This window comes from Lithobates pipiens, unplaced genomic scaffold, assembly GCF_037356315.1.
Source record: "Lithobates pipiens isolate NorthernLeopardFrog02 unplaced genomic scaffold, aLitPip1_a1.2 Scaffold_1, whole genome shotgun sequence".
NCBI lineage: Eukaryota > Metazoa > Chordata > Amphibia > Anura > Ranidae > Lithobates > Lithobates pipiens.
The window spans coordinates 75149167-75176786 of NW_027507685.1; the positions used below are offsets into that span (position 1 = coordinate 75149167).

The 27620-nt window shown below is 44.6% G+C and overlaps 1 protein-coding gene across 1 annotated transcript in view; it reads right to left on the minus strand.

Annotated features, from left to right (window-relative positions):
* Positions 1-25761, minus strand: part of PPP1R14A (protein phosphatase 1 regulatory inhibitor subunit 14A) — a 64568-nt gene extending 38807 nt beyond the window's left edge. The window contains exons 1-2 of the mRNA XM_077458232.1: positions 25497-25761; positions 24982-25216 (exon numbers count right to left, since the gene is read on the minus strand). Of these exons, the coding sequence (XP_077314358.1) occupies positions 24982-25173 (192 nt within the window). The 5' untranslated portion in view covers positions 25174-25216; positions 25497-25761. The remainder of the gene's footprint in view (positions 1-24981; positions 25217-25496) is intronic.
* Between the last annotated feature and the right edge of the window lie 1859 nt (positions 25762-27620).

The window sequence follows — 27620 nt, forward strand, 5'->3', positions numbered from 1 at the left end:
CGGTTCAGTAAATTATACAGCTATAAAAAAAAGTATAGGCCTATTTGCCCCTTCATAGTCGTGTGCATCCTAGGCCTTTGTGTCCAGAGGAATTGTGGGACAAAGAACATTGTTGACCTTCCAGTGTGCAATTATGGCTCTGGTGGTCAGATGCACATTTTACAAAAGCTGGAAAATGTAAGCAGGACCGATCCTTCAACGAGGAATCACAAGTACGGCACATGCTCCACTGTGGGTGTTGGGTGTGAGCTTTTGAACTGCATTCCCCAGAGATAGATTGCCAGGAGAAATGGAAAGAGCTAAAAATGTTTTAGGTTGTATAGGACACAGCCTCCTCTTGCTATGAAGGAGCCCAGAGAGTACACATTGCTGTCCAATGTGCACCCCACTACTGCATAATGTTGGCTTGAGCAGGATCTGGAGTGTTGAGTCCAGATGTGCCAACAGCCAGAATCACCTGGGTGCAGAGCAGAGAGTGGACTAATCGCTGTGTGTGACCGGATGGTGGGCTTTAATATCACTGAGACTGGCAAACTGCTGGTGTGTGTGTGTGTGTGTGTGTGTGTGTGTGTGTGTGTGTGTGTGTGTGTGTGTGTGTGTGTGTGTGTGTGTGTGTGTGTGGGGGGGGGGGGGGGGGGGGGGGATTTAGGGTCCATGCGCACTAGGCGGCTAAAAAAAAAAGTCAGAACCTCCTGCAGAAAAAGCAGCATAGAAATATACCCATAGAGGCTCGTATTGTACAAGAGTTTGAGTATTTGCTTTTATAAGCTTTTTGTTCCAAAACATTTTCGCTAATTTTTCACTATAATCAATGTACACTTGAAAACACCGAACGCTCCAAAATGCTGTGTTATTGTGCGTTTATACGTGTAAAGCATTTTTTTCTGCCCAAAAGCTCCTCTCAAAAACTCGATTCAGAGGTTTGTTCTTTTTGGGGTTTTTTTATGCCTGAAAACGCTTCTCTACAAATATGCCTGTAAATGCCCCAATGTGAATGGACAAATAGGCTAAATTACAGCTGTGTATGCAGGCTGCATTAAATAAATGCCGAAAGCCAATGAAGGCAGCTTTTTTAAGCCCAGTGTGCATGGGCCCTTACTATCTGCTGCTAGAGAGACTGAGCCCTTCTAGAACTGGTCATACCGCCATTATTGCTGCCTGCAGACTTGACTGGGACTATTCTCATGTGCACCAACAGTATAACTGGGCCGCAATACTAGTCAGCTGAGAAGTTAGGAGTAAAGATTACTACCTTTACCTATTACGTGTGCTAAGAGGTGCCTCTCAGTGGTACATTGCACCATATCCTTGACATTCTTAGCCCTTGTACACAGGATCGGAGATTCCGACCACCAAATCCGTCGGATTTTGTCCGAAACTGTTGTATACCCACGGTCGGACGAAATTGTCGGAAAATCCGATCGTTCAGAACGTGATGACGTTATTTCGTTACGACGGGACTGCGTTCAGGCTAGTAGCCAATAGCTTTGGTGTAGGTATTTGATCTGAGCATGCGTGGCACTTTGTCCGATCGGAATTCTCTACACATGATCGGAGTATGTCCAATCTGAACATTTTGTCGGAAAATATTTCCGGCAAGTTGGAAAATTTGGTCCAACGGATATTGTGACGGAAACAGTCCGATGCATACCACACACAGTCGGAATATCCGACAAAACGCTCCGATCGGACACATTCCGTCGGAATCTCCGATCGTGTGTACAAGGGCTTAGAGTGCACTCTAGACTAGTTATAGTATTATTATTCACATTAAAATCAATGCTTATATGCATAGTTTATTGCTGACTTTGCCAATTCAGGAGTTAATCCCAGTTTAGTGGTACAGAACTTCAATACAAGTTACCATAGCATAGTGATCCTACTACTGTCTCGTGGACTGTGTCTGAACCTAGCTTCTGTGTGTTCATTTATGCTCAATCCACCATTTATTGTAACACATATACCACTAAATGGTCTTGTGTCTATTTCCTGATACTACCGGTAATTTACAGACGAGGTAAAAAAGGTACAGAGAACCCAAATTACCAAGCAGCTCCTTTGAGGGTAGAGATACTTATATTGAAGTATCCATGTACAGTACCGTATATATATGTAAAACATGAAGTATACAAAAGGAGTGACATTCTTACCGGAAAACTCTACTACTATGCAGGCTGGGGGGGGGGGGGGGGGGTTTAAAGCCATTGAAACAGCATTATGGCGTGTGAACAAGGAATGTGAAAAATATAGAAAATCAGGATAAGCAGACTGCCAAGCAATTAACATTCAGAAATGGAGTTCATCAGTGGCAGTTTTTCACAAAAATAAACCAGAATCCCAAAAGTTTTTGCCCTAGACCCTCCTCTATATATTGCCTACACATTGCGCTTTCCATTAAATGAATGACTTACTGGTGGCAAAAGATAAAGATAAGTGCTCCATCCTTTTCCAGGTCTCAGTTGGATTCAGTCAGTCAATGTTCAAAACTGTAATCACTACTGTTATCAATGTGTATATTCCAAAATAATCCAGCTACCACTTATCCAGATGATGCACATGTGTATATATCCTTAAAGCTAGTCCTACAAGGTCTACCATCATACATTAAGACTGGCCTAGAAGAACAAGTAGACTGAATTTCAGCTTGATAAAAAAAAAAAAGGAGATATTGGTGGTGGGTTGGACCACACCTGACAAAAAGCTTACAGAAGCTTGTGGCATTCTGACAGCTGGAGGGCACACCTTCACTACTAAAGCTGGCCATACATTATTCAATTTCCTTTAGATTTACCGTCAACTACGTAGTATAATGGCGTGTCTGATTGTTTAGAAAATTGAAAGCGTTTAGGTTTGATCTTATTTTACATGGTTTTGGCAAATCTAAAGAAAAAGTACATAAATATATGGCCAGCCTAAGACTCATTAGTTGTAGCCTTGTGCACTGCTCTATGCAAACTACAATCCTATAGTTCATTGTCCCTAGTCCATCTTGGGAGTGAGCAAAAGACGGTAGCTACATTGCTACATACAGCTAGACCATGGAGAATGAACGCAGTAACAGTCTACAAAAAGTGAGCCGCTGCCCCCATCTACAACTGGGCTTACAGCAAGGAGTATTGGAGGCAAAATGACAAAAAAGCAACCAAGGAAAAAAAATCCAAGCTCTACTTACCGTACGCTTTAAAAACAGGGATTTAGTCAGCATACATTTACAAATGCATGCGTAAGCTACAGCCCCCCAGCAAGGCACCCCCTTACCTGTGGTTCCTATATCTGAGTAATGAGAGACTATACAATGAATTCACATGCATTGATGAGATGGTTAGCCCTCCATTTATCCAACAGGAAGTCGAAACGCAGTAGTAAAAAAAAATATTATTAAATTATTATTATTAAAATGATTTGGGGAGGCTAAAAGCAATAGGTGTTTTTTTGAATTAGGAATACATATGAATAGATTTTTTTCCTTAAACCAGTGTTTAGTGTTAATTTTTACTTTTAGACATCAACTGTCTGCGGATGTCAAATTCTTATTATTCCATCTGAGGAAAACATCTGAAGAATCTACCAAATCCATGTATCCTAACCAGATTCCTTGGAGTTATCTAGAAAAGTGCTATAGAAATATTGTTACTGATGGCTAATACAATGCCCCCATACATTTACAGAAAAAAACAAAAAAAACAATCAGCAGTTGTTGCTTTGGAGCAAAGTAAAATCTACTTTAATTATTAGTAAATTTACATAGGACTGGAGGGACTTGGGTCCAAAAGGGGCATTTCTTCCAAATAGGGCTATTTGGGAGGCCTATCCACAAACATATCTTCCCACCATGGCTTCCAGAAATCCTCTAGCTTGTGTATGATCAATATTTGACAACAAACTTCCCTTTAAACCCCCATCTGCTGAAAGCCCATTCTAGAAATCTTTATGTTATCCCAAATCCCTCAGGCATTTCTGAGAGTGAGCACAGCTGTACACCGGAAAACCTCTCCAAAGGCCCGTACACACGGTCGGACTTTTTGACAACAAACATGCAAATTAGCTGTTTTGGAGCAACATCCGACTGTGTGTACGCTCCATCGGACAAACTTTTTCTGTTTTCATCGGACTTTTGTTGGCTGTGCGAACGGACAAACTTTCTGGCAACAAAAGTCCGATGGAGCAAAGTCCTACCGTGTGTACGCAAAAGCATCGGACTTTTGTACAAGGTACAAACACGCATGCTCAGAACCATTGCAAACGATCAGACTACAATACAGAAGTTGACCAAAGGTGGCGCTGGAGTCATTGAACGTCCTCTTTTGAAGCGGCGTCAGTACGTTGTGACGTCATTACGTTCGTGTTTGTTGTCAAAAAGTCCGACCGTGTGTATGCAATACAAACTTGTGGACAACACACTTTGTACAAAAGTCCACGGAAAAGTTTGTACAAGTCCGACCGTGTGTATGGGGCTCAAGCATGTATAACTGTAACCTGGAGTCTGCAATCCCAAAATAAACCAAATTTTCATAAGAATATCAGTAAATTTGTCATCTAGGAAAATGTTGTACAGCAGGGTCCATGATAATGCTCTGGAAGTTATTTTAATGCCAAGCCAAATATGCATTAGCAGCCAAATCCCAGGATTATCCAGCCAAAGTCTACAGACTAACGACCTGTCTGCCCCTTGGACCTAGATTTTTGTAATAACGATTTTCTGAACAAGAGGCACAGCTCATATTCATGTCCATATGCTGAACACCTCTGTGATGCCTGCAGACTTTTCATTAAGAACAGGGTCCAAATTAAATTTCATTGAATAAAAGCAGGCACTAAAAAGTTGCCCGTATGTCTTAGCTTTCAGACCTTCATTTGCCTGTAAAGTTGTAGTGCCCAACATGCAATAGCCCCTTCTAGCCAAGTAGTTCACCATTCCCCCATCCCTCATTACAATGCTCCAACTTCCTATGCTCTCTAACAGCAGAAAGGCACATATTGCACAGCTTTGACCCAGGAAAGTCAAGTTAATACTAAGCTCTACCTGGATTCCTGGTCAAATCTGAAAGATACAAAAAGTAGCAGAATGCTCTTGGTGTCCGTTTTCAACTGTTAAAAATAACATACGATTTCAGCCAATCATGGAGCTCCTATCTTCAGAAAGCTAACTGCCTAGCTGTAAAGCTTAATTCAAGCAACTGGTCTTCAATCTAAATCTGCATAACAGGATGCACCAGAATTTATTTTATACATATTTTTCCTGTGCCTCCCATATCTTGTGCAAAACCTGGTATTTCTTGGTATGGAGGGATCACATGGCACTCAACGCTGCTTTCCAAATTGCAGAGATCTGTGCCTGATGACCAATCACCATGTCTAATGACCATCACAAATCACCAAGAGTTGTCATTTGGCTGGTTCACATAACCTTGAGAAGTTTACTACCTTATGAAAGTAAATCTTGCACTGGAATTTTAGGTATGTATTGACCCTCCTTCACCAGACAAACCTCCAGGCGCACTGGCAGACGCTGATGCATGACATCGCTAACAAGAAAGCGCAGGTTGTAGTAGATGCCTATATAAACCCACTGCTGAGATTCCAGAGTTGCTGGATTATTATCAGCTCCCCTGTGTTCCTGCATTCTTATCTTGGACTTCCCTTTGAACGACCCGGCTTTCTCTACCTGCTTATCCTGATCTCCTGGCTTGACCCATTGCTTATATTCTGACCTACTTCTGCCTGCTCCACTGCTTGATCCCAGCTTGGCTCACCGACTCTGCTTCTGGCTGTCTTACCATGAATGACTTTGGCTTGTTCCAGTGACTTTACCTGAATCTGCTTAAAGAGGGTTTACCTCCTCTTTGTTTCCCTGCAAAGGTTAAGCATAATGGACGACTATGCATCACATAGTAGCCCATTATGTGTCATTTACCTGACACAGGAGCCAACAATGTCACCGCCATCCCCTCTAGCACGAAGCGTCCATCTTCCTTCTGGGTATCACTGCTCCGGCGCTGTGAGTGGCCAGAGCAGCGGTGACGTCACTCCGGTGCATGCGCGTGAGAGCCATAAGTGGGGGCATGTTTACCTTCACTTGTGGCGCTCCCAGTGCGCCTGCGCCGTTGTCTATGGTGCGCATGCACTGTAGACAGCGGTGCCCTATTTTTGTAAAATATCTCCTTAACCGTGTAGGTTAAGGAGATATTTCTTGGACCTACAGGTAAACCTTAATCTAGGCTTACCTGTAGTTCAAAGTGGTTTGTAAGGGTTAACAACCACTTGAAGGACTGATCTTACCGTGTATGACCCCTGGCCTGGCTTCCCATTCTCCTACCGGATTTCCCAGCTATCCACTATGTCTGGCTCCTTTCCAGCATGCCTGCTACACAGTGCATCCAACTTGCTTAAATTGCTCCACGGTGATCAAGTCATCAGGCCACAGCCTCCGGCAAACCCTTCTTCTTTGGGCATTGTATTCCCTGTTCCACCTTCAGGGTTGCGCTGCACTCAGCTGCAAGGGGAGACCTCTCAGCACCTTGACCTCCAACTAGAATTCTGACAGTATAATCCAGACACGTTTTCAGAGGCCAAGGGAGGTGTATAGAGGCCCTGTGCCAGCAGGTTAATGCTCTCACCCAGGCCGTACAGAGACTTCAGGAAGGCTACTTCCAGTTGGAAGTTCGTTTGAAAGACCTGTCATCCTCACCAGCATCCACAGCTTATGGTCCATCCTCTGCCAGCTCTGCTTCTGCATCTCCAGAATGCACCGCTTCGACACATACCATGGTTGTCCCTCCACCAGAACCACGGGTACCAACTCCCGGACAGTTCTCCGGAGACCGGAAGAAATTTAGGGCCTTCAAAAATGCTTGCCTATTGTATTTGGCTCGCCAAGGACTTTTACTTCAGAGACTATAAAAAGTAGGGTTCATTATTTCATTACTCACGGATGAACCCCAGGCTTGGTCCCACAACTTATTGGAACAGAAGAGTCCCATTATCAATGCAGTAGATTCATTCTTTGAAGCCATGGCACAGTTATACGACAATCCTCAGAGGTTGGCGACCACGGAATTCTCCATACATTACAGCAGGGTCAGCGCCCAGTGGAGGAATATACCGCAGTAAACCGTAGTGTTCCCCAAATGGTCCGCTGACACAGGGTGGAATAAAGCAGCTCTGCTTTATCAGTACCGGGTGGGATTATCCAAAGCTCTTAAAGAGGAGTTGGCCAGAGCACAGACTCCTACCTCACTTGAGGGTCTCATTCAACTATTCATATAACTTGACAGACGTCTGTGGGAGCGACGGTCTGAGCGATCTCAAAACTTCTGACTGACCTGGATGATGCCCAAGGTCTCCACTTAACCAGCATCTGTTCCTCCTACCACAACCATGCCTGAGCCTATGCAAATTGAGCTTAAAACTCTCTCCAGCAAGGCAATCTAGGTCTCTTATTGTGGGGGGAAGCGGACATTTCCTTCACAACTGCCCCATTGAGCCCAGGAAGTCCTTTCCACGTTCCCCAGTATAGTTCCAGGTCTCTGGGGCTTCCTCATCTCACCTTGTCCTCCCCATCTCATTGCAGGTGGCGGAAGAGGAGGTCCGGCTGCTGGCCATAATTGACTCTGTGGCATGTAGCTTTTTTTTTTTTTTTTTTTTTGGACTTGGCTCTGGCAAGGAAACTCAGCATTCCCCTTCATCATAAGGCGCATAAACTGGAAGTACACCTTGACGATGGTTCAATGCCCAGTTCAGGGCCCATCACACAAAAACTGTACACATCCTCACTTCAACTGACTCCAGCCACCAAGAATACTCATGTTTTGATGTCTTGTGCTCACCCATGTTTCCAGTCATTTTGGGAACCCCATGGCTGCAGGCACATAACCCACAAATCAATTGGAACAAGAAGGAAGTACTTTTCGCCTCTTCTTACTGCCTGCAGCACTGTTTACATAGTTACATAGTTAGTAAGGTTGAATAAAGACACCAGTCCATCCAGTTCTTCCTGAGGGAGTGTGTGTGTCTACAATTATCCCTATACAATGCATCTCATTAAGATGCCCATCTATTATATTATTATTTATTTAAGGTATCCATACAATCACACACTCACATCGGACCCTACCTTCAAGGAGCCCACAATCCAAGGTCCCCAACACACATTCATATACTAGGGCCAATTTTGGACAGAAGCCAATTAACCTATCAGCATGTCTTTGGAGTGTGGGAGGAAACCGGAGCACCCAGAGAAAAACCCACGCAGGCACAGGGAGAGCAAACTCCAGGCAGGTAGTGTCGTGGTTGGAATTTGAACCAGCGACCCTTTTTACTGCTAGGTGAGAGTGCTAACCACTAAACCACTGTGCCGCCCTTTCTGGGTTTAGTGCCTAAACCCAGAAAATCTACAAGTTGCCAAAGTCCCTTCAAGATATACCTTCAGTTTACCAGGAATTTCTAGATGTCTTAGGCAAAAAAAGAGCTGATGTCTTCCCACCTCATCGGCCTTATGATTGCCCGAGCGAGCTGCTTCCAGGTTTTGAGATCCCCTTTGGCCATATATTTCCATTATCTGAAATAGAGCTCAAGACCTTACGGCAATACATTGATGAAGATCTGGATAAGGGGTTCATCCGCCTTTCCTCCTCTCCTGCTAGTGCGGGTAGATTCCTTTGTCAAAAAGAAGAGAAGACTTTAAGACCTTGTCTGGACTACAGGGAGCTTAAATAAAATGACCATTAAAAACCGCTACCCGCTTCTACTTGTTCCTGAACTCTTTCAAAGATTTCATACAGCTCGGATTTTCATCAAACAAGACCTGCGGGTTGCCTACAATCTTGTCCACATTCGAGAAGGAGATGAGTGGAAAACTGCATTCAGAACACGGTTCGGACACTGAGTATCTAGTAATGCCGTTTGGACTCTGCAACGCACCAGCCACGTTCCAGCATCTTGTGAAAGACATCTTTCGAGAATATCTAAACCATTTTATTATCATTTACTTGGACGATATCCTCATCTTTTCAGCTACTCTGGAACTCCACAGAACTGATGTAAAGAAAATAAGGCGTTCAAAGGTTTGTGGGCTGCGCAAACTTTTACAGAAGGTTCGTGAAAAATTTCTCTTTGATCATTTCTCCAATTGCTCAGATAACCCGCCAGCATGTCCGATTTCAGTGGTCTTCGGAAGCTCAGGCAGTCTTTGAAAAGCTAAAGACTGTTCATTTCAGCTAAGTCACTTCACCATCCTGATCCTACTCTACCTTATGTTCTTCTCGAAAAATGAGTCAACCAGTGAAGAATTATGATGTTGGGGACTGGGAACTGTTGGCTATAAAAACTGGCTTGGAAGAATGGAGATACTTGCTAGAAGGGGCCGCACACACCCTATAACGATCTTTACAGACCACAAGAACCTGGAATATCTCAGAACTGCCAAATGCATAAGACCCCGTCAAGCCAAATGGGCCTTGTTCTTTTCCAGGTTCAACTTCCACATCACTTAACACCCGGGGTCTAAGAATGGGAAGGCCTTTTCCCGAATGTTTCCTGATACTCCAGTGCCTAGTACAATCCTGTCAACACAGAACTTCCTGCTAATTCAGCCTAATCTAAAAAAAAAAAAAATCATTTGAACAGGCCTCAGTTCAGTGTACAGAGCCAGAGGTGTCTTCATTAAGAAGTCAAGGGGATTTCTTTAGCATCGGGACAAGATTTTTGTTCTACAGCAAACCAGACTTCAGGTCCTGAAAACCTTCCACAGCCATAAACTTGCTGGGCACTTTGGGTTATGGAAAACGTCCAAACTCATCCAACGATCCTTATGGTGGCCCACCTTGAAAAAAAAAGGACTGTAAGAATTATGTTAACTCTTGCACAACCTGCCAGCGCAACAAAAAGGGTCCAACACTAAATCTTGGGGCTTGTTAAAACCACTACTGGTTCCGGAGCAACCTTGGCAGAAGATATCTATGGATTTTATAGTGGACTTGCCCCCCAAAAGAATTTACGATCATTTTGGTGGTCGCAGTCCGACTATCCAAGATGGCACACTTCTTGCCTGTGGTAGGCACACCCTCCGCCATGGACACTGCAAATATTTTCATAAAGGAAATAGTCAGACTGCATGGTTTATCAGACAGTATAGTTTCCGATAGGGGGGTACAGTTTATCTCCAGACTTTGGCGAAATCTCTGCAGGATCTTAAACATGGAACTTCTGCATACATCCACAAAATAATGGCCAAAACAGAAAGAACCCCCCAAACTCTAAAACAGTATCTGCAAGAGGAGGTAGGCAAAATCAGTTGCTTATTAAATGGAAGGGGTATCCTGCAGAGGAAAATTCACGGGAACCTGCAAAACAATATACATGCTCCTAGGCTTTTACAGCTATTTTGTAAATAGATATCCTGAAAAACTGGCTTGTTTGGGCATCCAGAGGCTGCCCCAATGGGGGGGGAGGGGGAGACACTGTCAGGGAAATGGCCATAGGACTGACAATGTTGCCAATACTCATCATGGCTTCACCAGACAAACCTCCAGGCACATTGGCATACGCAGATGAATGACGGCACTAATGTGAACGCCGAGGCGCAGGTTGTGACAGATGCTGAAGCCCACTGCCTATATAAACCCACTACTGAGATCCCAGAGTTGCTGGATTATCGTCAGCTCCCCTGTGTTCCCACATTCTAATCTTGGACTTCCCATTGAACGGCCTTGGCTTCCTCTACATGCTTATCCTGATCGCCTGGCTTGTCCCCTGGCTTATATTCTGACCTACTTCTGCCTACTCCACTGATTGATCCTGGCTTGGCTCACAGACTCTGCTTATGCCTGTCTTATTGTGAACAGTGGCAGCCCATCCATAGGGGGTGACGCACCCCCCAGGCAGTCACAAAAAAAAGTCCTTAAGTGCACTGTGTTTGGGCACCGGACACAGTGCACCACATCTATATAAATCACAAGATTGCAGACGAGGCACTTCATTTGCTGGGTTTGGAGCTGCTTTGTGGCGCAGTCCATTGCGCCGAACAGCTTCCACACAGTGCCCGTAGTGTATCACTATGGCCAGGTGCTTTGTTCTCAGTGTGAGACCAGATGTCACTTCTGGTGGGCTACAAAAAGATGGCCACCGCTGTGAGGACTGATCCCTTTGTGTTCAGTGGAGAGGGGAGGCCCCTCTCCACTGAACACATGGAGAAAGCCAGGAACTAGCTGCCATTGAAGGGGACAGAGATAGATGCGGCATGAAGGAGGGCTGTGTTGCTGGGGGCACCTGATGCAAGGAGGGACTCTGCTCTGCTGGGGGCACCTGATGCAAGGAGGGACTCTGCTCTGCTGGGGGCACCTGATGCAAGGAGGGACTCTGCTCTGCTGGGGGCAGGTGACACGCTCAGGGCTCCCACTGAGTCTGCATTATAGTGAGTTGAAGGATTTAATTTTATATGACAATTTAATGATAGAAAGTACACATATTTCTATTGTTGTGTAGGATCTGGGCCTACTGTCCCTCCATCTCTCTCTCCCTCTCTCCCCCCATCCCTTGTTCATCTCGGATGCTCACCACACCCCCTTAGAGCCACACCCCTTTAAGTCACACCAATATTTCTGAGACCATGCCCATGAGACCATGCTCATTTTCACCAAGTGGGAGGGATCAAAAAAGGAAGGACAGGGTCTGGCGCCCCCCCCCATCCTAAAAACTTCACCAGCCACCCCTGACAATGAATGACCTTGGCTTGTTCCAGTGACCCTACCTGAATCTGCTTAAGGACGGATCTTACAGTGTATGACCCCTGGCCTGGCTTCTGATTCTCCTACCGGATTTCCCAGCTGCCTGTTATGTCTCGCTCCTTTCTAGCACGCCTGCCACACAGTGCATCCAGTTTGCTTCAGCTGCTCCACGGTGATCGAGTCATCAGGCCACAGCCACCAGCAAACCCTGCTTCTTTGGGCACTGCATTCCCTGTTTCACCTTCAGGGTTGCACTGACACCTTATAAAGCCTACCAATAAGCAAACCTTATACAGCCTACCAGGGAGAGGAGGAGGGTGTTGCAAAAACACAATACAGCCGACCCTCCTGCTAATCAGATACCTGGGCCCCCCTTTTGAACTGATGATGCCCAGTACAGGAGGTACAAAGCAGCCCTGCTTTGCCTGATCCACTACTATAGTAAACCAAAACCTGATTGTAAACTGAAGACTACTGGACTATCTACATGATCATTACTCTTTCCATGGTCTTATCAAATAAACTCACAAAACTGCTCCGAGAGGTTGAGAAATGATTCCCCTCCACCCCAGCGGATAAATGTGGGAAATGCACTCATAGACTCATGATAATGGTTACATGGTGACTTTCCACATACATTGTCTACCCCATAAACAAGAACTGCCCAGACTATCTGCAATCTGTCATTTGTCGTTGAACCTAGTCTCACATTCTATACCTATACAGTTTAACAGAGTCTATATCTGTATACGTGACGCATACAGAGAAAAACACATGCACATTCCTCCGCCACCCCTCCCATAGAGGCAGTAGATGGGAAGAATAAAGTATCTAAGGCCTTATCATTTCTTTCCAACAACCCTATGTGATGGGTACTTCTATTATACAGTAGGAATAAAAGTCCAGCAGTCACAAGGCCTGTAAAATGCTACTTACTGTATAGATTCATTGTCGCTTTATTATATAGTAATGTATAAACTACATGCAAATGAATGCAGGTACATGACATGACCATTATCAGGTGTGCCCATTTACTGTCAGACTGAGAAATTAATGTATTGTAGTGTCCAATAGCAGCCATGCCCAGAGATTTGCAAGCGGGGAATTGCCTTTACAATGAGTGTAATGTCCAAGTTGTATATTTACCAAAGACAAATAGTGGAGGAGATTTCATATGCTACCAACATGGTGACTATGACCAATCTGCAGGCAACCATTGACCAACCAATGTAAAGCTGGCTTTTTCATTCCCCAAAAACAAAACAGGTTACTCAATTAACACAAAGTCAACCCACCCCCCCAGGACATTGTATTCTGAGAGCATGCCCGGCATTGTCACAATACACTGATCATTGGCTGCTGATGCCGATAGTCTAAAGTAGTTTCTCGGTATGCGACTATGTAACTATGTCCTTCGAACAGAAGTTGATCAAATGTTTGACTTCTGTAGGGATGGCCATGGATCAGTCTACGGCCACCTTTATTGAAAGGACTGATTGGCTACAGGACATTTTCAAGACCAATGGCTATTGTTACATCTAAGGCCGCGTACACACGGGCGGACTGTTCGCCCAACTTTGTCCGCTGAACAGTGTTTGGGCGGACAGTCCGCTCGTGTGTGGGCTTTCAGCGGACAGTTTCAGCGGACAGTTTGACGGACAAGGTTTTTCGGAATTTCCGAAAAACTGTCCGCTGAAACCTTGTTTCAGCGAACAGTCCGCTCGTGTGTAGGCTTGTTCGTCAAACAAAGTTGCGCGCATGCTCAGAAAGGATTTTCACGCCGAAAGCTATAATGCAGTGTATAGGACGTCGTATTTTTCGTCCCGTCGTACGTGCCGTTCACGTCATCGCGCACGGTTTCAGCAAACTGTTCGTCCGTCGTGTGTGGCCATGTCCGTCCATGCTAAATTTGAGCGGACTGTTTGCCGAAACTGTTTGACGGACAAAGTTGGGCGAACAGTCCGCGCGTGTGTACGCGGCCATAATAATGTCAATGTGCCAACTTAACTGCGTGCAAACATAAAATACCCATGATTTATGCAACTAAAGTTTATGTAAGCACCAAAATCTCCTAGAAGCCTTCACGTTACATTTAATTCCAGAAGTAATTTTCAATCATTTTAAATCTGTAACTTTTTAAAATACTTGTGATACAGTGATCCTGCCATGAAGAGCCTTGTTCAGGTACTTCCTGTTGTAGAGCGACTACGTTTTGTCTCCTAACTGTGCTTATGATTTTGTCACCCTGCTAAAGGGGCCTCTGGTGAAGACTACGCAGGCATGACTGCTGTTGTCACCATCAGGAATCCTGCCCCAAGAATTGTTTTGCAGCTCTTACTGGATTATAGTTGGGAAGTGGATGCAAAGAGGCTGGAGCCTCTGCAACAAAAGGAAGAAACGTATTTGTAAATTAAACTAGCAAATATTTGAGTTTGTCATTTTATCAGCCACATAAAGGAGACAATTAGATGTGCTGCAGTGCACATGTGCCGACAAGAAACATGCTTATAGAAGAAAACAGAGAACCTCATCAGTCTTCTAATCAATTGTTAGTGGATTTAAAGCGGAGCTCCACCCTAAAGTGGAGCTTCCACTCATTGGAATCCTCCCCCCTCCGGCGCCACAATTGGCACCTTTCAGGGGGGAGGGGGGGGGGTGCAGGTACCTGTGCAGTACAGGTATCTGCACCCACTTCCGGCATAGATATCCGCAGAATTCCCGCCCCTTTCCGCAGGTCCCCCACTGTCTGCTGGGAAACACACGGATCCCAGAGACAGCGGGGACCATCCTTATTGCGCAGCGCGACTCGCGCATGTGCAGTAGGGAACCGGGAAATGAAGCCTCAAGGCTCCACTTCCTGATTCCCATACCCAAGATGGCGGCGGCAGCACCCGAGAGATGATTGAGAGATCGGCTTCGGGTGCCGACATCGCGGGTGCCCTGGGCGGGTAAGTGTCCTTATTTTAAAGTGGTTGTATACTCTTTTTTTTTTTACTTTTACCTACAGGAAAGCCTATAATAAGGCTTACCTGTAGGTAAAAAAATATCTGTAAGCCTGTACGGTTTGGGAGATATTCCCCTCGGTATGCGCCACTGACTGCAGCGGCGCATGCGCACAAGGGGATTCTCGGCTGAAAGTCCGGCAGTGGCCGACCGGCCGGGATGAAATCTCCCGCGTGCATGCGCGGGAGTGACGATATCACGGCTCTGGCCACTCACAGCACCGGAGCCGCAATACCCAGAAGAAACGCAGAGGGAGCATGTCAGTTCCCTCGGCATGGATCGGGCCAGATGTCGGGGCCTCGTTCTAAGGTAAGTATTTCATAATGAGCTAGTATGCGGTGCATACTAGCTCATTATGCCTTTTGCTTTGCAGGTGGTAAAAAAAAAAAAAAAAAAATAGCGGGTTTACTACCGCTTTAAAAGTCAGCAGCTGCAGTATTTGTAGCTGCTGGCTTTAAAAAAAAAATAAAAAATAAAACTGCGGAACTCCCGCTTTAAAGAAGATTATAAAATGACCCCCCCCCCCCCCCCCCCCATTGACAGCCTGAATTTCAGCTAAATCCTGCTGTATAGGCCGAAAATTGAATACATGGGTGGCCCCGCAAGCAACCCCTGGCTCGAGATCTGGGTTACAAATAAGGTTGCCACCTCATCCCTCATCCACCTCATCCCTGCTGCCTAACCGTGGATATATCTGATAAGATTCAGTCACTATTCAGTTTAACCTGTGGTTAAGGTGGTAATTAAACTCACTTTGTGCCTTATCCGCATTAAAATAACCTCAGAACCTGTGTAATTCATATGTGTTCAGGTTTGAAGGGATGAGGTAGCAACCCTAATTACAAACTATAAACTGAATCTTATCAGATATATCCATGATTAGGCAGCGCCAGTGCCAGGGCCGTACAAACATAATAGTAGCTGGCAGTGGAGACTTCCCCCTCCATATGATCAAGGATGGAGGAAACAATTGATACCCTCCCGTTCAGGAGGTCTGCCGATATTTGAGCTGTCTATAGCAAGCCTTATGGAAGAGACGTAATCATATACCGGTAAATGTGGTAACCATATAATCAGTTTGCAGGGATTATCACGTGTTTTTAAGCCGATTTGTCTGATGTCCAATGTTCACTCCTCACACTTCTGTTTTGCAGTCAGAAAAGTGGCTACCATAAAGGACTATTAGTTTCTGCCACATCGACATACAGAAAGGAGCCGAGCCCACTCACTTCACATGGTAGTGATTAGCTTTGAAAAGGCTGTACTGTATACCACTTGGTCAGAGCTTAATCACTTCCACGTGATTGGAAGAACCCCCAATAACGCTGTAATATCAGCATGGTCGCAGTGAGCACTTTCCTTCTTATCCAACATTGAAATGTGTCCGACATCAGCCTTGAATAATGAATCTGACCACTCATTTTGTTTGTAGGTGGATCTTTCAATTCCATATTGTGACAGAAGACATTTTTGAATGCTGAGCCTCCCCAAGTGGGAAAACACAGTCCTGCATGGGCATACGGAATTGTGCGCTCGTGTTAATCATACTCAAGGCCAAAATTTACATTTGTAGTTGGAGTGGTAAAAAGAGGCAATTGGACCAAGGCTTTTAGGCCTCATTCACATGGTGCATATGCATATGTGCCCCATATGAAGGCCCTTTAAACCTACACGGGGATGCACAGGTGGTCCATGTGTCGCACCCTGGAGTTTAGGCAGGGTTTCTAGTAAATTCAGCTTTCCATGCTGTAGTTGCCTTGGTTAATGTTAGTAAATCCACTTATTCCTCTCTAGTTTTGGTAGTCTGCACCTTCTCTCTTCTGTCGCTAGGTGGCGTGATGCTGGTGACATTAGATAGACAAGTGCTTAGCAAGGTCAGGTTATGAATGGATTTGGTCTCTTGGCCTGCTGTGAGAGCCTATTTGTGTCGAGTCAGGTGATCGGGGTTCTGTGCCACCTGGACAGCTGTCTGTGTGGACATGTGTTATGCTGCCCCGGGCTGGTAGGCCAGAAGCCTGAGGCCTATCCCGGGGGACATCTGGCTGCTAGGCTGTCTGAGGGCCTAACCAGAAGCAGCACAGAGTTGGGACTGCAGGACTGGAGTCCAACTGAGAGTAACGTTCAGCCAGACAGGGGAACCAGTTGTGGTCGGAGGTAGAGGGGAAGCTGTCGACACTAAGGGACCAACCACCTCGTTACCGCAGACCACTGTGAGTAAGCTGGAGTCAGTACCAGAGCAGTCTTCTCACCAACCAGGGACGGTGAAGTGGGAAAACTTCAACAAGTGTCAAGCCTACCCAGCGGGACAGCAGAGGTGTATCTGAGTGCCAAGCCAGGGACCCAGCAGGAAAGCGGGGGTGACGCTTGAGGAAGCTACAGAGTTATGGAAGTGGAGGCGCTCCGGGGATCCAGTGGCGTTTGCGTCTGAGAGTCTAATGAGAGACTGGGAGCTCGGTGAGTGAAGACCTACAGTGAGAGACTGTAAAAGTATGAGGAGAACTATCTGTGTTACCAATAGTTAAATACAACTACCGTTAGTGACTGTAACAAGATTTGTTGCCATGGGAGACAGTGGTCCTACCTATACAGAAGTGGTATCTGGCTGGAGGTTTCCCCCTGTATAGCTGTCTACCTATAGGAGTCTTCCAATTAACATTGCATCTACTTAAGGGTGTCCTGGCCCTAACCCACTCTCCCACAGTTCTGTTGAGACACAATAAATCTCTTTTACATTCAAAAAGTGTCTGGCGCCCATCACTCCATCTTGCATTACACCCACCATTCCCTGTAATCCACTCTACAAAGACGAATGTTGGCTCTCCCAAATTCTGGAGGTTACCATTAAGCCTTTGGAGGTCCGGGACCTTGTTACACTTGCTTCCTAGTGTAGGAAATCCCACAGCTGTCAGTGGGACAGTCGCTGCTCCTAAAATGACATCCCTATGAATGCAGGGGTATGGCTTGAGGCTCAGTATTGGCAAGTTACTTTTCCCCCTATTTGTCAGTGGGTAGCAACAGCCAGTCATGCTGATGAAGAGGCAGATACGCCTGGAAACGGGTTCATTGACTGCATACTCGAGTGATATGGGCACCAGGCAGAGGACGTTGTTCCCCGTAATCGTGTCCGCTTTCCGATTGGACGAATGAGTCCTGGCTTTTATACAGCAACACCTGGCACCCTACACCATCTGTCTGGCTGTCACCTGTCTGTCTGTTTTCCCTCATAGTCAAACCCTGAACCCCGGGGCTGCGATTCTTGTCACTTCCTCCTATCTCCTACTTACTCTTTTGAGAGCAACTCACAATTTATTTATTTTTTTATAAAAAAAAAAAAAAGTGCTTCTGCACTATGGAGGGCGCTTGTGCCCATTTCTCTCTTGCCTTGTGTGGAGTACTGACCGGGCTGCAGTGATGAGGCGGCCCTGATAAGCTGCACTGATAATCCAGTGTTTGAAGATATTGCAGTCTTTTGTTTCCAATCAGATAAACCAGATGTCTGGTAAACTTGCAGTAAGATAAAAACAGTATGACTATTGTCATAAATAGCCAGATTCCAGCCAGGTCAAAGAACATGGTGCACAGCTTGGCCAAAGGCCAGGCCATTTTAAGGCACCTTTATGCCGCGTACACACGATCGGAATTTCAGCCAGCAAAAGACCGATGAGAGCTTTTCATCAGAAAATGCGACCGTGTGTATGCTCCATTGGAATTTAGCTGGCCGAATTGCCAGCAAAAATTTGAGAGCATGTTCTCAATTTTGCAGACGGAAAAACGTTCTAATCGGAAATCCCGATCGTATATATGCAATTCCGATGCGCAGAAACTCACGCATGCTCAGATTCAACTACAAGATGGATGCTATTGGCTACTGAACTTCTTTTTCTAGTCCCATCGTACGTCACCGCGTTCTTGATGGTCGAAATTTGGTGTGACCGTGTATATGCAAGACAGCTTGAGCGAAATCCTGTCGGGAAAACCATCAGAGCTTTTTCCGACCAAAATTTTGATAAGGAGGCAAAAACAACACTGGTCTCTGTGGTCATCACTCAGCAATGTTCTAACTCTCCACCAGCCCAATAAGAAGAGAGAGCAGAAAGGCATTAACAGCACATTAGCCCTGGCAGGTCCCACTCCAGGTGACAGGAAGAGGTTTCCTGGTCTGGGATCCCCATGGAGTGTGCTGCCTTTCTATAAATGCTGAGTTTCTTTTCAGTTTTGGATCTATCTAGGCCCTGTTAGAGATTTTCTCTCATGCCTGTCCTGCTGGAAGCGTTTTACTATCAGGAACTCTCCAAAAAACGGAAACAAATTACTTTTTTTAAGTTGAGTAGGGGGAAGGCCAGAACACGTCAGGTTTTGATTGCTGTCCAGGGCTCCGGTTTACCCTCACTTTCTGTCCCTGCTGAAAATATTTTACCAGACAGGAAGTGAGGGGAACTCTCCAACAGCAACACTAGAAAAAATAAAAATAATACTAAAGCATGCTGCTTCCCATCTCCCTTATCACAGTAACAAAATTTTGGATTTTTTTTATTTATTTATTTTTTAGCTGAAGCTTCTGCCTTTCTCACCTAAGTGATAATGACATAGCCTTCTGGAGAAATCCTCCCGTGATTCTCACTTCACACATCCCATGAGACTTTGGGGCAATTTGTGCCATACTACGCATGTGCTACAGTGCATCATCAGGAGGGCGCCTGTGAGCTAGAAAGAGCCAACCAGCTACCTAACAAAGTAAGAAGAGGAGGGGGAAAGGGACCCGGTGCATGTATAAACTGTGCTTTCTTAGTGGTCCCTGCTTATCCAGCAATTGGTGTTTGTATCACAAACAGGGCTGAAACAATGGGTGGGCCATGAGGGACCCACCCCAGGCACACTCCACATCAGTGGCTGGCAACCAGTGGCCTGTGGCTTCAGAGGTGCTTTGGTAGCTTCTGCATCTCTGCAGCTTCTCCGGAGCTTCCAAAGGCCTCTTGGCTGTAAGTAATGCTAAGTAATGCTCTCCTTGCCCAGCCTGTCAGTTTAGGTGAACGGCCATGTCTTGGTAGGTTTGCAGCTGTGCCATATTCTTTACACTTTCCGATGATGGATTGAACAGTGCTCCGTGAGATTGGGATGGAGATATATATATATATATATATATATATAACCTAATTCCGCTTTAAATTGAATGTAAACACACTCTCATCCTTTCTAAACTACTGCAATATTGGTTATCTAGAAGGATATACATGCCTCCTGCATGTATACTTATCCGTCAAATGTCTCCCCTCTGTCTGAAAAACTGCAGATTTTGTGGGTGGGTATGTTTTCCAGGGCTCAGTGGGTGGAGTCGTGAGGTCAGTAGACTCCCCACCCACCTCTACACTCCCCTTAACATGCATTTTCTCCTGTGTATTTCTTACACTGAACTTCTGCTATGATCACTAACATCCAGTCAAAACCCAGAAAAGTCCCCACATGACTTCAGTATGCCAAATCATGCTGAGGTGTGGAACAGCCAATCCTTGCAGAGCAGGAGTGGTAGGGAATTAAAAAATAATGCATGTCTCTTAGGCTAGTGCACAAGATATGTAAATCACCTGTCACTCACAGCAAGGGGGAGGATTTGACAAAAATCTTGACAAACAGAGAAAATCTCACTGAACAATAAAAGAGGATTGCTCAGAGCTGGATTAACTCTTCAAGACTGGGCTCAAATGATAGGAAATCTTATACTCTACATTATGACTTTTTTTTTTTTCGGGTTTACATCCACTTTAAACTTCTCCACAACTTTATCCCTGACCTGTCTAGTGTGTTCCTTGGCCTTCATGATGCTGTTTGTTCACTAAAGTTCTTTAACAAACCTCTGAAGGCTTCACAGAACAGCTGTATTTATACTAAATAAAATCACATACAAATGAACTCTATTTACTAATTAGGTGACTTCTGAAGGCAATTGGTGCCACTAGAATTTAGTTAGGGGTATCAGAGTAAAAAGTGGGCTGAATACAAATGCACGCCAAAAAAAAAAAAAAAATAAATAAAAAAAATAATGTAAAACCATTTATATTTTTTCCTCCACTTCACAATTATGTGCCACATTGTGTTTGTCTATTACATAAAAAATGTCAATAAAATACATTTACGCTGTTGGTTGTAACATGACAAAATTTGCAAAATGTCAAGGGGGTATGAATACTTTTTCATGGCACTGTACTGCTGTCACACTCTACTCCAACATGCCCACCCTCTACTACCCTATCCGCCCACCAATGACATGAAACACACACCGTGCATGCGTAACCACCTTCTAACTGCTAGAAAGCAGTGTACAGTCCATTCCAACCATGGGCAGCCTGAGAAAGGGGTCAGAGAATGGATGCAGGGCGGTACACTTATCCTCTGTCATACATTAGCAGCGGGGAGAGGGGGGTGCTAGGGGAACCTGTTGTGGTACTCGCCACAAAGGACTGTTGCTATTAACAATGCTACTTTTTGATACAGCACCTTGGATTTTGTAACAAATGGTTTATACACACCGCTAAGTTTAGTGGCTTCCAGCACAATTCAACTTATACTCCATAAACCATAGGGACCTGTTCACACCTGAAAAGTCGCACTGCAGGGAACACACAGTAACAAGCATTCTGGTGCGAACTGACCCTTAAGTCCCAGTTCACACTTGTGCGATGCAGGAAACAGCACGATTCCTGTGCAGGTTTCTGCATTGCATCTCATTCGTAGGCAGTTCACACTGCTCTCTATGAGCTGTGAAAGCGGACAGGAATCCGATTGCATCCATGAGATAATGAGATACGCAGTGCAGAATTTTTTTTTGGTGCGAACACAATGCGATTTCAGTCATACATGGCTTTGTATGGCTGAATTTGCACCGTACAGACATCCCATGTGATGTGCACAGCAATGTGGTGCAAATCACAAGACATGTCTCGCATCACACTAGTGTGAACCCAGCCTTGGTGCCGGTTCACACGGGGGCGGCTTCAAAGTTGTCCGACTCTGAAGCCACCCGGCACAGCGCGACTTGCAAATGACTTCTTTAATAGAAGTCAATGCAAGCCTCTCCGAAGTCGCCCCAAAATAGTACAGGAACCTTTTTCTGAGTAGCTCCTATTAGAACGGGTCAATTTTACTGAATGGAGCATGACTTGTCAGGTTGTGTGAACCAGCACTTAGAGCGTGTGATTCGCACCACACTACAGTGCAACTCACATGTGATGTCCGTGCGATTCAAATTCAATGGATTCACAGGGTACCTGCATCGCTGCAGTATAAACCGGCCCTCAAGGCAAACAGTAACGCTCAGTTCACACTGCAGCGATGCGGGAATCCTGCGAATCCACTGCATATCGCAGTGAGATCTGCAAATTCGGGACAGGGATCCGATTGCATGGGTGTGAGCACCCATGCGTTACGATTCCGCCGCGGACAAAAAAGGGGTCCTAGGCAAGTTTGGTCCGAATGCGATGCAAATTCAGCCATACTATCTGTACGGCTGAATTCACATCGCACGTGATTTGCACTGCGGTGTGAATCACATGCAATCTCGCACCACGCAGGAGTTTGAACCGGCCCTATAGGAGCAGCATAACTCCAGTGTCCTACTGGTTCATGCGAGGCATTGTACTTCATCAACATAATATCAACCCTAATGCAGAAAGCAAGGACATTCTACAAAATCCTTCCCTATGCAAGACAGTTAAGCAAATTGAATTGTAAAGAATGAATACAAATACATTTATGGCAAATAAAAAATAAGTGCAGCGCTAAGTGAGAAAACAATAGTGAAAAGAATAATTTTCATTAATAATATATCAAGAAATATGCTGAATTAATAGCACAAACTCTGCTTAAATATAATAGATTTGCACACTAACATTAAGCATATATAAAAGATCAAGAAAATTATTATTTAAAAGCAACTAAAAATCTGGTGAAAAAATGCTAAAATTTTAAACTAAGGCCCAAAAAGTGAAAGTCAGTCCATAGATACAAATATATTTATACATTTAAATAAATAAAAATATTAATAATAAATAAAAAAATACATTAAAGACTATTGAGATGCCAACTGTATAAATAATAGCTTAGAAATGGTTAGAATAGCATTTAGGCGTCTCTAAATTTTTGGATTTAGTTTATTCATGTATGTTTAACCAGTTCTAATCTTTGCTTTTGTGTTAACAGTTTCTCTTTTTACGAGGCCATTGTTTTCAAAAAGTGAAAAACAAAAAACAAACAAAACACACACACACACACACACACACACACACACACACACACACACACACACACACACACACACACACACACACACACACACACACACACACACACACACACACACACACACACACACACACACACCCAACAACAACAGGTACGACCAGAGCAGCCAGTTATTGTCCTCTCTAATTTCCATAGCACTAGAATAGTTGTATATGGGTTCGGTTGGGCATCTACTCCACTAATTAAACAACAAGATACCCAAACTCAAAGTGCATTTGGTCATTGAAATTATCCATCTGCTCAACCACCATTTTCCCAGTACTCCAATAATCATGCATGTCTGCATCACGTAAGGATGCACATTTATGTTAATAGTAGACTTTGCTGAGCTTTATCCATGGGGAAAAATAGTTTATAAGCTGAAAAATCCAGATGTAACCAAAATTTTCACACCAGATGCTCTGCTAAAAATGTATGCTGAAATGGCAGATACAGTCATGCTCAGACCCTGCATTGATTTTAAAACAGTTAGCTATGGGCACCATTAGATTGGCCATACACTCAAAAATGGAGTCACATGACCCATTTCTGTCTTGGACAACCTGATCTTATACAGATTTGACCACACATGTGCACACCTAACAAGCTCTTGTCATTTAAAGACATTAAAAAGTTTACATGGTAACTCCATACATGTACCAATATGATTATTGAGGGATCAGAATTTTCATTCAGTACAAATTACTTCTTAATAAAGATCGGGGCAGGTCATAAAGCCCAGATTATTGGAAAGGTTAATGGAAAAAAAAAAAAAAAAAACACACACTACACCACTAAAAACGACTTTGGCTGCTCCTTTGATTTCTCAGTCGAAGTTTGTTGAGCCAGGTGGTGCCACCCATGGCTCAAATTTTGCCTGATTCTGAAGGATCGGATGAAATTCAAGCTATATATAACCAGCTTTGCAATTATTGGACTATTCTTCCTCTCCCCACGAGTTGCTGAAGGCAAAGATGCTCATTATTAGAGGGAGAACTTCTAACTTATTGGAAATCTGAGCAGGTCCCAATCCCTCATTCTTCCATGTAGAAGAGTGAAGAACCAGGATTAACACATGTGCACTGCTGTCTCCATCGATTATCGCAGCAGTTCCTGGCATTGTTCAGAGTTGTATAAGAACAGCAAGTACCTGCTTTTCTACGGTAAGCCTTATAGAAAACAAATGACCACTTATTTTTCTTTCAGATCAGGCAAAGATCTAATGTGTATGTGGTACCAGGGTTGCCGACCTCCCACAGCATTTTTTACTGACAAAACATGGAAAATTTACTAGCAGAGCTCATATTTTTACTGGCAACCTGAGAAATTACAGAACTCCTATTAAAAACGAACACAGTGAATATTTGAACAGTATAAACATGATATTGAAACACTGACAATACCTATAACAAAGTAATTTGCTTGATTTACACTTAAAAAGTCAACACAGAATGAAATGATCAGCCTCTGATATTTACCGGCAGTTGTAAAAAAAAAAAAAATGTATATAAAAAATAAAATCACTGGATTTTTACAAACTGCCAGTAAATTTACTGGCGGTTGGCAACCCTGTGTGGTACCTGTAGACACCCCCAGAGGAGGGTGTAGCGATTATATGGTTATAAAACCTGATCTGACCGCAATTCCCTGATAAAGCGGACATTGAAGGGGTCTGCAGTACCCCTCCTCCACCTCTCCGCAAGGTTTGCGGCTACCATCCATGTTTAGGGACCTGACAACTGAACACGTGCCTGGGGGATATTTGGCTCGTGTATGCACATCTGACCGCCCTCTACTGTATATTAGAAAAATAACATATATAAAACAGTAGGAGGGAGCGCTGGACCAAAATGATAAAAAAGGTCCAAATAAATGTATTGGTTTGCACAAAAATAATGGTGTCGTGTTGTGAAGCGATGCGCAAACTGTTGGCGCTATATAAATCCTTAATATTTTTTATACAATAATATTTAGCACTTACCCTGCCCACATAAAGGCGCTCAATACTTTCGTCGATCCACTTCTCTACGTCCAGCCTCTTCTGTAGCTCTTTGCGGTCATATTTGACCGTGACCCGGGCATGTCTCCTCTGTATGGCATGTCCTGAGTCTCTGTTCCTGGACGGAGAGTGGGTTTTATTAATCAGCCTCTTCCCAACCTTATTCGCTGCCATCCTCCCAAGTCCTGATTTGGCTTTCGAGGGTCAGTGGTCCTTCCTGCTCAGAGCAACAAAAAAATTTAAATAAAAAAAAATAACACAAATTAAAATCACAACTTAAGCCAGAACAACAGCTTCAGGTGTGATATTTTGCTTAGAAATAAAAGTTTAGGCAAAACGGAAAAGTCAATAAAAAAAATAAAAATAAATATTAACGATAAATCAGGCATTAGCTACAGATATATAACTGGAAAGTATTGATCTCCAGTTTTAGTGATCAGTCTTGTGATCCAGTCACTGACTTAAAGGTAAATCCATTATCAGATGTGCAATCAGACCTCACAATGCTGTCTCCACGTGTGCAGGGAATCCTGAGTGGTAGAATGGTCCTATTGTGCCGGATGGAGCGGTGGTCCTCTGCTGTGCTCCTTGGGTGCTCTGGGTCTGCCTCCTCTATTGCATGCTGGTTTTGGTGCTGCCCTGTTCCGTTGCAGTGTACACCCCAGCCCAGCTGCTCTCAGACTGACACTGCATAGCCCTGCACAATGTCTCTGAGTCTAAGGGGAGGGGCCCTTGTAAAAAAAAAGAAACCATTGTATTGTGCAGCAAATTCTGCTATATGTCCCTAGACAGCAGGACACAGACCTCCCTTCTCTTTGTACACAGACAGGATATAGAAGACCTCACATGTACACTGGTCATAGACAACACACAACCGACCTTCCATCTGTCACTGCAGTGCGACCCCATATTACTGACATTTTAGGATATCTTGACTCCACCCCGTACTGATCATTTTTAGGTTTCATGCACATTTTCCAGTAAACAATTTCATATTTTGGTGCTCTGGATGTCCTGGTGCTGCGTACAGCTGCCTATAGACATGAATTGGTGAAGACAGCTGAATTTTACATGCATAAAATGATAAATGTGAACAGAAATAATGCTTCAAACGCTGGTAGTGTGCGCTTGGGAATTTACGCCTCTGAGCGAGTGCCTTTTTATGCAAGTAGTAGCGCACAGCTGCATACATGTTCATGTTTATGGGCAGCTATATTAAGCACCAGGACATCTTGGGCACCAAAAGCTTTTACATTGTATGGGCAAATGTGCATGAGCCCTAAAAGTAGGCGTACGCTAAGGATGAGATCCGGCATGTTTGCATACATCATGTGCAGAGCCCGGCAGGAAGTCGGCGCAGCGCTAATCACAGGCAGTGAGACATTGCCCCAATGCACGGCTGCAGATATCGGGCAACGTCTCACTGCCTGTGAGTAGCGCAGAGCTGCGCCGACTTCCTGGTGGACTCTGCACGTGGAGTATGCGAATACGCTGGAGCTCATCCCTAGCATACACTAAACAATCTCTGTGCAATCTACTTTGGTCCTCTTTTTATACGAGCGCCTCTTCTAACGGAAAACCGATTGCTCAGCGGGGGGGTCTGTCCACTGTGCAGGCAGATGACGGGTCCGTGTCCACCCCTCTATGCAGAGTGGATACGGACACAGAGTCCAGCTCATGTCTATGGGGCAATCGGATGGAAACAAACTGCCTGTCCGTTTCCTTTGATCCACCAGGCAGATGAGCAATAGGATAGAGTTGCCACCTCATCCCTTTAAACTCGAACACATATTAATTACACAGGTTCTGTGGCTGATTAAGGTGGTAATTAAATTCACTTGTTGCCTTATCTGCATTTAATTAGCCTCAGAACCTGTGTAATTCATATGCGTTCAGGTTTAAAGGGGTGAGGTGGCAACCCTAGAATAGGACCGCCATCTGTCTATTTTTGGCAGACAGGATCGCATGGTGGCGGGTGTCCGCTGACATTCGCCGCACTGTAGCAGATACTGGAGGGTCCAATCAGGTCCGCCTAAAAAAACTGACAGGTGGACCTGATCAGACAGCCATGTGAAAGGGGCCTTACATTTACTAAAACTATATAATAGGAGGTAAGGATGAGCTCATGTGTGTTCGCAAACAGCATGCGCAGAGCCTGCCAGGAAGTCAGCACTGGGGAGCGCTAATCACAAGCATTGAGACATTTCCCGATCTCTGCAGCCGCGCATCAGGACAATGTCTCACTGCTTGTGATTAGCGCTCCGCAGTGCCGATTTCCTGGTGCTGTTTGCAAACATGCCTGAGCTCATCCTTAAAGTGGTTGTACACCGTAAAAAAAAATCCTCAAAAAAAATAAAAAAATAAAACCTGGAAGACAAAGGCATAATGATGTAATAGAAAAAAAGCATGACAGAACCTCTTAAATATGAGATCTGGGGTCAAAAAGACCTCAGATCTAATATTTACACTAAAATAAAATAAAAAATAATAAAAAGCCCCTTTAAGAGCTATGGACGGAAGTGACATTTTGACGTCGCTTCCGCCCTGCAATGGTATGGAGATGGGTGGCCATCTTCCCGTCACTCGTCTCCATACCTAACACCGAGAAGGATCCGATCTCC